Source organism: Giraffa tippelskirchi, chromosome 2, assembly GCF_054371585.1.
Source record: "Giraffa tippelskirchi isolate mGirTip1 chromosome 2, T2T-mGirTip1v1.2.pri, whole genome shotgun sequence".
Taxonomy (NCBI): Eukaryota; Metazoa; Chordata; class Mammalia; order Artiodactyla; family Giraffidae; genus Giraffa; species Giraffa tippelskirchi.
Genome location: NC_137276.1, coordinates 233,358,243 through 233,370,982, shown reverse-complemented (window position 1 = coordinate 233,370,982; position 12,740 = coordinate 233,358,243). Strand labels below are relative to the sequence as shown.

General features: G+C 52.8%; 1 protein-coding gene across 4 annotated transcripts in view; it reads left to right on the top strand.

Moving 5' to 3' along the window:
• Positions 1-457: 457 nt before the first annotated feature.
• The window catches only part of SH3BP5 (SH3 domain binding protein 5), a 78,393-nt gene continuing 66,110 nt past the window's right edge, over positions 458-12,740 (top strand). For 2 of the 4 annotated variants that reach the window (XM_081573224.1, XM_081573225.1), the window contains exons 1-2: positions 458-659; positions 3,367-3,429. In XM_081573224.1, coding sequence (XP_081429350.1) covers positions 630-659; positions 3,367-3,429 — 93 coding nt within the window. In that variant the 5' untranslated portion in view covers positions 458-629. Of the gene's footprint in view, positions 660-1,487; positions 1,730-3,366; positions 3,430-12,740 lie in introns of those variants that run through there. The other 2 variants (XM_081573223.1, XM_081573226.1) reach the window with 1 other exon arrangement.

The window sequence follows — 12,740 nt, the reverse complement described above, 5'->3', positions numbered from 1 at the left end:
ACTCTCTCTTGATTTAAAGAACAATGAACAGGTGTGACCTGTTCAGAAACAAACCCACGACATACACCTGTATTACCTCCAGGAGACAGTGAAGCTCCTTTGATGGGGGGAGGGGGACCACAGTGCCAGAGTATGTAGGGTGGAACCTTGCCCAAGGAGTAACCTCCGAACTTAGCTTCTGATAAAACCAACCATAAACAGGTCTCCCAACGCTGGCTTTAATGACAAGCTCTCAGAAAGAAGCTCCTTTTTAAAGTAAGTCTGCCCTCCAAATTGAACAGAGCCCACGGGCCACAGGCCTCTGCGTAGAAAGTGCGTTTTTGTAGTGAAAGAGACATTAGCAATGGCCAGTGGCAATGTCCTTGCCTGCTTTGCTAAGGTCATCTGACCTTCTGCTCCCCTGACATCACAGTGGCCCTGACATTTCATAAAAGTGCAGACATGACCCTTATTCTTTGGCTTTTTTGAGTTTGCTGGGCAAGTTCTGGCATCCCACTCTGTTCAGGGTGGGCAGGAAACCTCCTCAGTCAGTAACCCCTTGGATGGAGTGTGCGCATTAACAGGGGTTAACACTCGCATCTCCCGGAGAAGGCTGCATGCACACATGCAACCGCCCACACCCCTGATCCATGGATTTTCCATGCTTCCCAGCTATTCAGGTAAGGCCATCCCACAACTCCGAAAGCAGAGCTTCTTGGGTGTGGAGCTCTGCTCAGCGGGGGCACAGCCTTTGGACAAGGAATCCACCCCTGGAGCTGGAGCTGGCTCCCCTCTGGGTCGTTTTGTGTCTATGTGAGCGCTTGTTTTCATTCCCTTTTCTGGGGAAACCTTCAGGAGGATACATTTCTTCAGGCTCACCCAAGGGGACAGAAGTGCTTGGAGTGTACACAGGGGTTTGAGTCTTGCAACTGGTCCAAGGTCACGGAGGACAAGCTTCTAAAGGGGACTTCAGATGGTGGAAATACCCCAAACCTTCCTTCCAGGTGGCTTTCCTGGTGGCTCAGACTGTAAAGAATCTGCCTGCAATGCAGGAGACCCGGGTTCCATCATTGGGTCAGGAAGATCCCCTGGAGAAGGGCAAGGCAACCCAATCCAGTATTCTTGCCTGGAGAATCCCCTGGACAGAGGAGCCTGGGGGCTAAATCCACGGGGTTGCAGAGAGTCCGGCACGACTGAGCGATTACCATTTTCCCTCCGCGGAGTCTCTTCGCCTTGGAGGGAGGCGGAAAAGCACCCGGACACCCGGCGGCCGACCTTGGGGAACTGGCGATCTCTTCCGGCTGCTAAGTTAAAAGTGGGGTGAGGGCTCCCCCATTTCACAACCTAAGGGCTTGCTTGCGGGAGGTTTTGTGACGGAGCCCGGTTCCCCGGGCGGCCGGGCAGAGCCGGAGCGGCGCGGGGCGGGCCGGGGGCGGAGCGGGCGGCGCTGACGGCCGCGGCGGAGAGGGGGCGACCGCGCCCACTTCCTCCCGCGCCCGGGCACCCGCGACTGCGAGCGGCGCCCAGCTCCCCTGCCGGGCCGTGGCCAGGAGGCTCCGGCGCGACCTGCAGCCGCCAGCCCCGCGCGCCCCCGACAGCGCCCCGCATGGACGCGGCGCCGAGGCGGAACCGCCCGGAGGGACCGGCGGAGCGCCCGCCGCCCGCCCGGGACTCGGAGGAGGAGGAGGGGGAGGAAGCTGGGATGGAGCCCGGGCTGGCGGACGAGGAGGAGGTGGACCCCCGGATCCAGGTAGGGTGCGCGGGGGGCGCGCGGGGGGCCCGGCCTCCGCGCTGAGCCCGCCTCGGAGCTCCGGGTGCCTGCGCGCAGGGGAGCGGCGCGGGGAGGCCCGGGGCTGCGGGGGAGAGAGGCTCCGGGTTTCGCCCGGTTCCTGGGGAGGCTGCGGTGCCCGCGCGGACGCGGCCCGACTCCATCGCCGGGACCCCCGGTGGGACCCGGGGGGTCGCCCGCAGCGTGCCCTGCGCTTGGGGAGGACGTGCAACAAAGAGGAAAGGGGGCGGAGGCGCCACGCGGGGTTCGGGGTACCCGATCCGGCTCGCCGCGCCGCGGGCTCTGCGCAACCTCTGGACTCCGGGTGCCCGGCCGGCGGCGTAGCGCGCGCCCCCGCGCCCCCCCTATACCTGGGGCGGCCACCGTACCCGGGGGTCGGAGCCCTCACCTGCAGAGGGGACCGCCCGGAGCCATCCCCCCGCTTCCTCCGATTCATTGTTAGCAAACCGAAGGGTTTATTGTCACCCCCTCTGCTTGGCCTCAAATGGTTCAAAACCCAGCTCTTCCTCCTTGTGAGGTCGAGTGTGAACAGAAATCAGGGCCAACTGGTGCGCAAAGCTGACGCGCGAGGAGGCGAGAGGGTTGGCCTGCTTCCTGCGCCTCCATTTCTCCAGGAGATGATTAAAAAGCAATTTCCTAGCCGAGATCTCAAAGTGACAGCTTAACCTCTTCACCCTCTAAGCAAAAAAGCACAGCACATCCCTTTGCAAGACCCATTTTTCTACTTGGAACAAAATGCTGCTTTTCAGCATGCACTGCGATTTCTGGAGACCTAATTGGTTTTTCAGTGCGCAGATCTATTAAAAAGCTCATGTAACTCAGCTGTTGTGTTTAACTGAATTGTTATGGCAGGTTAGCAAGGTAAAAATCAGGTGGAAAAAGCTTCGTATTAGGAATTCTATTAAAATCAGTTTGGGCTACTAGATTTTGTTTTCTTGGTAGGAGAATTCTGTTAACAAAATCCTTTGTTTGCAGAGTAAAATGAGTTAACTTCATGCTGGGCGCTTTTTACAAAATGTTAGCTTGTAAATATTAAAGGATCAGGATTAAAGCTAGTTTTAGTTGTTTTGTAAACAGCTAGGTGGGTTGAATAACTGGCAGTTTGAAAAGAAAATGCTCTCTACAGAAAAATGCTCAACTATGGGTGTGTTAATGCCAGAATTCCACCCTTGGTTTGCATGATTTCATTGAGTTTATACTTTAGACTTGGCTTTGTTTTCTTTTATTATCTTTTCTGCAAAATTCTTGCTCTAAAGCAGAAAGCGTTGTTTTGATTTAGCCTCTAAACCTTTTGTAACAGGTGGGTTTACCCGAAGGCACATACCTGCAATAAATAATTGACCTTCTAAGAAAAGACAAATTCCTAGGACCTTAAGTCATTTTCAAAAAGGCCACTATCAAGAAAAAGGTTTCAGAAATGCTGACATGCATTTGTTCTTCCAGCCAAGGCACAACTGTTTTCCTTGACAATTAATACAGACTGGTTCCTCTTCCTACAAGCTGGCCAGAGTAATTTTGCAGGTTTTAGGGCTGAGTCACAGTGGAAACCAAAGACATGCATCCCTGAAATCTTTGTTTCTGTCCCTTTTCTTCATCAGGGAGAACTGGAGAAGCTAAATCAATCCACGGATGACATCAACAGACGGGAGACTGAACTTGAGGTACAGAAAGCTGGGTTCTGAAGTGAAGGTGGCCTCTGTCCTGCTGACCCCAGCCTGGTTCATTCCATTTTAATAGCTGCAGAGTGGTTGCTGGCGTTCCCTCCTTGAAGTTGAGCAACAGCAAGCTGCCTGACAGAATAAATTACACCACTGAGGCCAGCTTGTGGGTGGAACACATGTGGTTCCAATTTCACGTGGTTTTCATCATGGAAGCTCAGAGGGGCCCAAACCAAGGGCTTTCCACACCCTTAAGCCCTAAAGTTAACATGGTCCGTTGAAAACTTAGAAGGACTGAGAGGGGGAATTAGCTGTGCCCTTTAATGGGTAAGAATGAGTGAGCTCACAAAATCTCTTAAATATTTTACGGTGACTCCTTACATTGCTCCTTGGAAATATCATGTGTTTCCTCAAAAAGACTTAGCTCTTTTTTGACTTTTGGGCCCTAACCATTTCCCTCCCCTTCCACTCTCCTGCTTTTTTTCTTTATTGGCTGCTTGGGTGTAGAATATTAATGATCTTAATGGTAACGAAAAGCTGTTTCGCCTCGGAAGGGCTTTCCTCCCTGGAAAAATCTGGGGAGCTGAGACCTGGACTTGAATTTCGTGGGCATCTTCCCGCCTGAGTAAACAGATTGACACTCTTCTTGGCTCCCACTTACCGCCATCCCTTTTCAGCGGGGGTCGGTTTTACCACCACTTCCCAGCAGATTTGACAAGCCCTGCTTGTGTCTGGGAGCTGTGGGAGGACCCGTGTCTGTAGCAGAAGGAAAGGCAGGGAAGGTCAGCCGAAGGGGCGGGCCGCCGCTGGTCCTCCGGGTGAGGGGGTGGGAGGTCTCAGGAATGTGATCCACCAGCCCGGCAACCCTGAGTTGTCCCTGCATGTCGAGGCCAGAGGTGCCGGGAGAGGCAAAGCTAGTTTGCTCAGCTGCTTGTGACGGACTCCTGCTGTGTTCTGCTTCATCTGTGAACCCTCTTCTCCCCCAAGTGAAGTACCTTCTGTGTGTTGAAATTTTTTCCACTTAGGATGAATCAGGACTGTTTGTTGGGCAGTTGAAATCTCTTCGAGTCTCACGTTGGGAATTCTTTCAGCAACAAGACCCCTTTCATTTCTATCAGGATTTGATGTTTCCAAAGAGTTTTTTTATTTTTAACGTTTCCCTTTGTTTGGCTGCTCTGAGTCTTGGTTACAGCATGCGGGATCTGTAGTTGTGACGTGCGAGCTCTTGGTGGCGGCATGTGGGGGCTGGTTCCCTGACCAGGGATCCAACCTGGGCCCCCTGCATTGGGAGCACAGAGTCTCAGCCCCTGGGCCACCAGGGGAGTCCCCCAAGGGTGTTACAAGCTTTACCTCCTTCCACCTTGTCACAGCAGCCCAGAGCTGTGCTGTCCAGGATGGCCGCCTCTTGCCACGTGTGGCTATTGGAATTTAATTACAATTAAATAAAATTAAAAGTTCACTTCCTCAGTCACAGTAGCCACCTTTTCAGGGGCGCAGTAGACCTGGTATTGGACAGATCAGAGAAAATTCCCATCATCATAGAAAGTTCTACCGGATGGCCTGGGCCTGGCAGGTAGAACTCAGGGTGGGAGGCAGGGACCCCCTGTTCTCTAGGGGAGGACGCGGAAGTTTAGTGTCCTTACAGGTCAGCACGCGGCAGCGCCTAGTCATTTTTCAGATCCCCTTCCATTTCTCATGTTCTGCGATCCCAATTACCGGTAGACAAGTTAGAAATAGTATTTTTTTTTTTTTTTTGGCAAAGTACTGATTTATTCAGGGCTTCTCAGGTGGCACTAGTGGTAAAGAACTCACCTGCCGATGCAAGAGATGTAAGAGATGTGGGTTCAATCCTTGGGTTGGGAAGATCCCCTGGAGAAGGGCATGGCAACCCACTCCGGTATTCTTGCCTGGAGAATCCCACGGACAGAGGAGTCTGGCGGGCTACGGTCCATGGGGTCACAGAGAGTCAGACACGACCGAAGCGATTTAGCACGGACGCACAATTTATTCATCCAACACATATTTATAGGGCTACTCCATGCCGGCCCCTGTCCAGGGTGTGTTCCCCTTCTGAGGGCACAGTTGTTTCACCTCAACTCTTTTCAGCCCCGATTTCCGAATCCCCTTTCTGGACACACTTAGGTCTTTGTGTATCACAGGAAACTCTGACAGGTGTTTCCTGCCTGGCTCTGGAGAGCACTTGGCGGCCGCCGGGAGAGGGGGTCAGGGCTGACCTGTGTCACCGGCTGCCCTTTCCGTGGCCTTATTATAACCAGGGTGTGTGTGTGTTAGTTGCTCATTCGAGTCTGACTCTCTGCGACCCCATGGACTGCAGCCCGCCAGGCGCCTCTGTCCATGAAATTTTCCAGGCAAAGGATACTGGAGTGGGTTGCATTTCCTTCCCCAATAACCAGGGCCAACTCAGGCAAATAGAGTGCAAACTCTGGACGTCATGAAAACTTCCTTAGCAGCCATGTTGAAAAGTAACAAGAAACAGCTGAAGCTAATTTCCATACAGTTTCCTTTAATCCAGAATTTTTGAGATAGAATAATTTCGATGTGGAATCAAAACAGAAAAATTATGAGTGAGATGTTTTGCATATATTTTTGTGCCAAGTCTTGGAAATCTCTTGCATCTTTTATACCTAGAGCAGTTCTCACTTTAGACCAACCAGGTTTAGGAGGGCAGCCTGGGTCTAATTGGTGGGGTTTCAGCCTCTGTGCAGGCTCTCTGGACGCTGCTCACACTCCCTGAGCCCACCGGGGAGCTGATGGCAGTTGTCTGGCGGGCTGTGTCCCTTTGGGCAGGCACTGGGTACCCACCTTGATGTTGGGCTTGCAGCCTCTGCTGATCCAAGCAGATAGGGGCTCAAAACAGAGGCCCTGCCTCAGGGAGTTGATGTCTCAGTTGAGGCTGGGGTGTGGAGGGGTGGCTGGTAATTGCTGATTGCCATGAGTCCAGTGAAAGAGTGACTTGACAGAGGAATCTCCGGAAGACACCAAGCAGAACAAGGGAGCCTGTGTGCGGAGCGGCAGATGGAGGGAGCGGTGGGGTGCCAGGGGAGGGCGGGCACCGATGGGTGTGGGCCAGGGAGCAGCCGCCTGAGCACACGGTGGTCCTCCTTGTTTGCAGAAGTTTCCGCTAAGCTTTCAGGAAGCCGTGGCTCCCGAGGGAAATGTCGTGACCAAAGGCTTTCAGTAACTTCAACCTCATTAGGCTCCAGTGAGCCTCTGGTCCCCCATGTCCACTGATCAGTACGTAACTTTGTGTTTCTGTTTAAAGACACATTCATTTCAGTCGCTGAGTCGTGTCCGACTCTTTGCGACCCCATGAACTGCAGCACGCCAGGCCTCCCTGTCCATCATCAACTCCCGGAGTTTACCCAAACTCATGCCCATTGAGTCGGTGATGCCATCCAACCATCTCATCCTCTGTCATCCCCTTCTCCTCCTGCCCCCAACCCTTCCCAGCATCAAGGTCTTTTCCAATGAGTCAACTCTTTGCATGAGGTGGCCAAAATATTGGAGTTTCAGCCTCAGCATCAGTCCTTCCAATGAACATTCAGGACTGATTTCCTTTAGGATGGACTGGTTGGATCTCCTTGCAGTGCACGGGACTCTCAAGAGTCTCCAACACCACAGTTCAAAAGCATCAATTCTTCAGCACTCAGCTTTCTTTATAGTCCAACTCTCACACATCCATCCATGACTACTGGAAAAACCATAGCCTTGACTAGAGGGACCTTTGTTGGCAAAGTAATGTCTCTGCTTTTTAATATGCGCATGATTTTATTGTAAAGATTTTTTTTTTTAATGTGGACCATTTTTAAAGTCATTATTGAATTTGTTAAAATAGCGTTTCTGTTCTATGTTTTGAATTTCTGGCCTGTGGAATCTTTGTTCCCCAACCAGGGATGGAACCCGTCCCTGTGTTGGAAGGCAAAGTCTTTACCACTCGACCAGCACAGAAGTCCCTAAAGACACCTTATTTAATGGGTATTTTTGGTTCATTCATGTTGAGCTTGTCCATCAGCACCATGACTCAGCCTGATCAAAGCTCATTCAATACGTGTTTTCTCCGTTAGGCTCATCACAGCTTTCCTGGGCTTAGGACACTAGCCAGCCCTTTAGCCCTAGGCTTGGGGTCCATTTTAAGCAGCAAAATCACCAACACAAAGCACAAAAATGGAGAAAGTGTGGCACTAAATGGACTGTGTCAAGGATGCCTGTTTACAGCGGGAGAGATGGAACGGGGGAGAGGGTGTCTGTCCCTCCTCCCCGAGAACTGGCCCCTCGGGCGACTGCAGTGCCTTGCCACTCTGTGCAGGTCCACGGGTGGCTGTAGAGCGGCACAGTGTTTTTTGGAATTAGTGAATGGACAGAGTCACACATAATGAGGATTATTTCAGAGCCTCTAGGGGCGGCTCTTCTGCTGTCCGCATTTCCTTTGCCTTTTGATCATGGTCTGCAGGGCCCAGCACCCCTCGTGACTTGGAGCGATTCAGGTGAATTGGTGATCCCGGTGCTCATGTACTGTTTACAACATCCAAGATATGGAAGCAACCCTAAGTGTTCACGGCCGGGTGAATGGATAAAGAGGTGGTGTAGGACTTCCCTGCTGGCCCAGAAGTTAAGAATCCAAGTTCGCACTGCAAGGGGCACAGGTTTGATCCTTTGTTGGGGACGTAAGATCCTGCACGTGATGCAGCCAAAAATTTTTGGTACCTATATACATAATGGAATGTTACTCAGCCGTAAAAAATGAAATTTGCAGCAACGTGGATGGACTTGGCGGGTATTACAAGAAAGTCAAAGAAGTCAGACAGAGACAAATGCTGTATGATACTGCTTATATGTGGAGTCTGAGAAATAGAACCAACTGGTGCATATGATAAAAGTGAAGCAAAGTGAAGCAGGCGTAGAGAGCAAGCTAGCGGTCATCAGTGCAGAGTATTGGGTATAAGGTAGTCTCAAGGACGTGTTGTACAACACGGGGAATATAGCCAGTATTTTGTAATAACTGTAAGTAGATAGTAACCTTTCAAAATTGTGTACCATTTTTTTTTTAAAGAAAACAAAGAATTGGTGACAGCGTGTGGTGCAGGTGCCTTTGGGCGTCGTAGCCGAGGCGTCTGCTGGGATTCGCCTCTGCATCCCGTTTCGTGTCTTGGCGGTTTAAATGGGAGACAATCAAATGCGTCTGATGCCAGACTGTTGTCAGGTGACATCCGCCCCTTCCTGCGATGTTGGTTTGCCTCTGACCTTGTCTGGAGATTGTGGTAACCCCTTTGCCCTCTGGTTTCTGTTGGGAGAACCAGCCTTTTCAAGCTGTTGAAGGGAGTAACCTTTTATCAGAAAGAAAGTGAAGTTACTCAGTCGTGTCTGACTCTTTGCGACCTCATAGAGGGCAGCCCACCAGGCTCCTCTGTCCATGGGATTCTCCAGGCAAGAACACTGGAGTGGGTTGCCATTTCCTTCTCCAGGGGATCTTGCCAACCCAGGGGTCGAACCCAGGTCTCCCACATTGCAGGCAGATTCTTTACTGTCTGAGCTACCAGGGAAGCGTAAGAATACTGGAGTGGGTCGCCATTTCCTCCTCCAGGGGATCTTCCCGACCCAGGGATCAAACCCAGGTCCCCCACATTGCAGGCAGACGCTTTACCCTCTGAGCCACCAGGGAAGCCCAGCCTTTCATCAGAGAGGCTCTTGAATATGAGCCTGATGTTTCAAGTTAAGAAAGCACATTTTCCCACAGACGCATCAGTTAATCAGCTTTAATCCGTAACCCAGGGGGTATCTCTTGAGCACCCACTGTGTGCCTCCCTGAAAGCCTGTCTGAAGGGGGCGGGCCTGGGGCGGGGAAGGGCACCCCAGTGAGGGAAGAGCCAGTGCTAAGGAGGGGCGCCTCCTGGGCTGGGCACCGGTGCCCTGGGGGTGGGGCGAGCCAGGGTTGGAGAAAGAGAAGCAGCCCTTCTGCCTGTGGCAGCCTGGCCCCGGGGTGCAGCAGGCAGGAAGACGTGCTGATGCGCTTGGATGCTGTGTACCCGGCCCAGCGATCTGTTCTCAGAGGTTTGAAACAAGAGGCAGCACAGAGAATTTCTAAGTCACTGTCATCAGGATTTGTAATATTCCACGCCCAGTTACTTAGTTTTTACCACCGTGTGGTATTCCTTACCCCCTGCTGCTCTGAAGGTGAGCTAGTCTGGGGCGAAATGGTCAGTGGGGAGGAGCAGGAAGGGCCCTCCAGGCCCAATCGCCCACGCACATTTTTCTGGCTCCGAAGTCATCCCACGCTGGCTTTTTCAGCCTGCCCTTCCCAGCGAGGGCAGAGGCGCTTCACTGTAAACGGCCGTGCCCTTTCCCTTGGTGCTTGGGTGGAGGCGGTTTGAAAAAGCATCCGAATTCTGGACATCTGTGTTCCTCAAACTCACAGAAGGCCTGCACCCAGCATCAACCTCCTTTGCCAAAAACTAGAACAGTTTCTCTTTAAAAAACTGTCCTGAGCTTGGAAACTTGGGGTGGGGGAGGAGAAGAGGGGGTGAATTGGGAGCAGCCTGGACTCTTCCTAATGAGTTATTAGCACAAGTCAGGGGAAGAGACATTCTTTTCTCAGAGGACAGTGTTGTCACATCTTAGCACTTTCTCCTTTAAGGTGTGTGTGTGTGGTGTGTGTTGCATGATTGTGTGTGTGTTGCATGAGTGTGTGTGTGTGTGTATGTGTGTTGCATGACTGTATGGGTGTTACATGACTGTGTGTCTGTGTGTGTGTAGTGTGTGTTGCATGACTGTGTGTGTGTTGGATGAGTGTGTGTGGTGTGTGTGTGTTACATGACTGTGGTGTGTGTGATGGATGAGTGTGTGTGTGAGATGTGTGTGTGTGTTGCATGACTGTGTGTTGAATGAGTGTGTGTGTGTAGTGTGTGTGTTGCATGACTGTGTGTGTGTTGGATGAGTGTGTGTGGTGTGTGTGTGTGTTGCATGACTGTGTGTGTGAGGTGTGTGTGGTGTGTCTGTATGTGTTGCATGAGTGTGTGTGTGGTGTGTCTGTGTGTGTGTGGGACACGGGTGAGGCTGAATCCCTTTGTCCCGGGGGAATCCGGTTGGCGGAAGCAGTGGCCGGGAGGCGTCCGTGTAGCCCGCGCCGAGGCCCTCCTGTGGCTCTGTCTCGTGGGTGCTGGGTCCTCTCCGTGCCGGGGGCCTTGGTTGCGGAGTGGAGGCCCCGGGCGGGGCCTTGGCAGCTGGGGGTGCTCTGATGTAACGGGGGCTTTGGAGTTGAGGCCTGGGGACTCGGGTTTTTGGGAGGTCCAGCCGCCGGCAGGGGAGGGCAGAGAGTGGCCGGTGCAGACGCCCTGCGGCCTGGACGGCGTGGCGGGGAGGGGAGCCCAGGGGGGAAGACCCTTCGGTCGCCCGCTGGGTGTGAGGGCTTTTCTAGGCCTCTGGGGCACCCACGCTGGGGCTCCCAGCCCTGACCCGAAGGTTGGCCATCAGACCAGTAGGACTCAGGGCTGCCTGCTTGGGTGACAGTCCCCACTTGGCTGCTGGAATGTCCGTGACTTTTGACCCAGCAATTGCACTTGGAAGAATTTGTCCTAAGGGGGTAACTGGGCACAGATCCAGGTCCAACGGGGTTCACCGCAGCCTTGTTTGAAAATGTTGGAAAATTGTGACTCCGCCTGACTCCTGACTGTCAGTAGGGGGTTGCTGAAATAAATGAATCCCGAACCCAGGTGATGGTTGAGAGAATCCAGGCTTCACATGTTGACCACATTGTTATTAACCAAGAAATGCATCCAAATGGAAAAAAGCAGGTTCCAAGAGCATGGATTCGTGATTTAGAATCATGATGCTATTCTAAAAAATATGTTTATGTGCATAAACCTATCTGGAAAGAATTACATGCCAGTTATTATATCTGGTGGAGAGATGAGTAAGATGTATTCTTTTTATGTTTTTTCTGTGTTTTCTGAATTATTTGCTTTGAATTTGTGCTACTTTATAGTCAGAGGGAAAAAAAAAACAACCCCAGAGTCACGGGAAAGGGGTGTGTGCAGGGACAACTTGGCTTCAGGTGACATGGCTGGAACCTGAGCTCCGCTGACTTTGGGGGGCACTTGCCCCTTTGGAGCCTGAGTCGCCCCGTCCATGAACTGGAGTCATGAGTGGCCTGGGGGGCCTGGGGGACAGGAGGAAACACTATGTGCGGGAGGGCTTTGCTCGCTGCCCAGCCCCAGGGAGGGTGCTGCTTCCCGCGTGCGGGCTGGCTGGGAACAGTGCGGACCCGCTGGGTGTTCAGGATGGATGCAGGGAAGGTTCCAGTGAGATGCCCCACCCTCCTCCCCCAGCCCTGCCATGAGGTCCCTTTGTCAGAGACAGGCTCCGGGCAAGGGGCCAGAGAGAGGGCTCGTAAGGCCAGGATTACAGCGGGATAGACTCTGTGAGATCTGTAGCCACGGACCTTTGCTCTGTGGCTGGTCTGCTGGGCTCTGGAAATCAGCTGTTTCTCCGCCTGAGCTGTGCTGTTAGGCTGTGTCTTCTCCTGGGATTTGCCTGGCACATAGTGGCTGCTCCGTTGATGTTCGCCCAGATGAATGTTGACAGACTGCCCCTTGATGGCTGTGTGACCTGGGGCAAGTTACTCGATGTCTCTGGGCCTCAGTCTCCTCATCCCACTGATGTTGCGTAGTAAGCCGTCAGTACATATCGTTGCTGGTGTTACTGGGAGAGGGCGGGCGCGGGCTGTAGCGTGGCGGGTCTTGTAGGAAGGACTTGTGTCCATCCTGGAATGTCCTTGTCTCCTAGCTGCTCTTCAGTAATAACGAGAGCTAATAATAGTAATAATGGCAAAAAAAAAAGTGCCTCCCGTGTGCCAGACCCCATTCTAAGCACTTTGCATAAGATCCCTGAATCCTCAACATGACTTTGTGTGATAGAGCCGATCATCCCTGTTCTGCTGGTAAAACCGAGGCCTTGAGTATCTTGCTTTCCAGGAATTGCCCAGCTGTGCTCTTGACACTGTCTGTTGACGTTCTTTGTTGTGGGGGGCTGTCTTGTCCATTGTAGAAGGTTTAGCAGCAGCCACTCACTAACTGAAACCACTTCCCGCACCCCCCACCCAGTTGGACACCAGGCACATCTCCTGCCTGGCAAGTGTCCTGGGGAAAGAGGACGGGGTTGCCCGGGGGGGAACCACTGCCCTCGAGAAATGCCATCAAGGCGTGGTCCTCGCACCGCAGAACCAAGTTAGGGTTGCCCGGTCCTGGGCCCCACCCAGACCTGCTGACTCAGAATCTCTGGAGGCGAGGCACCCAGGGGTC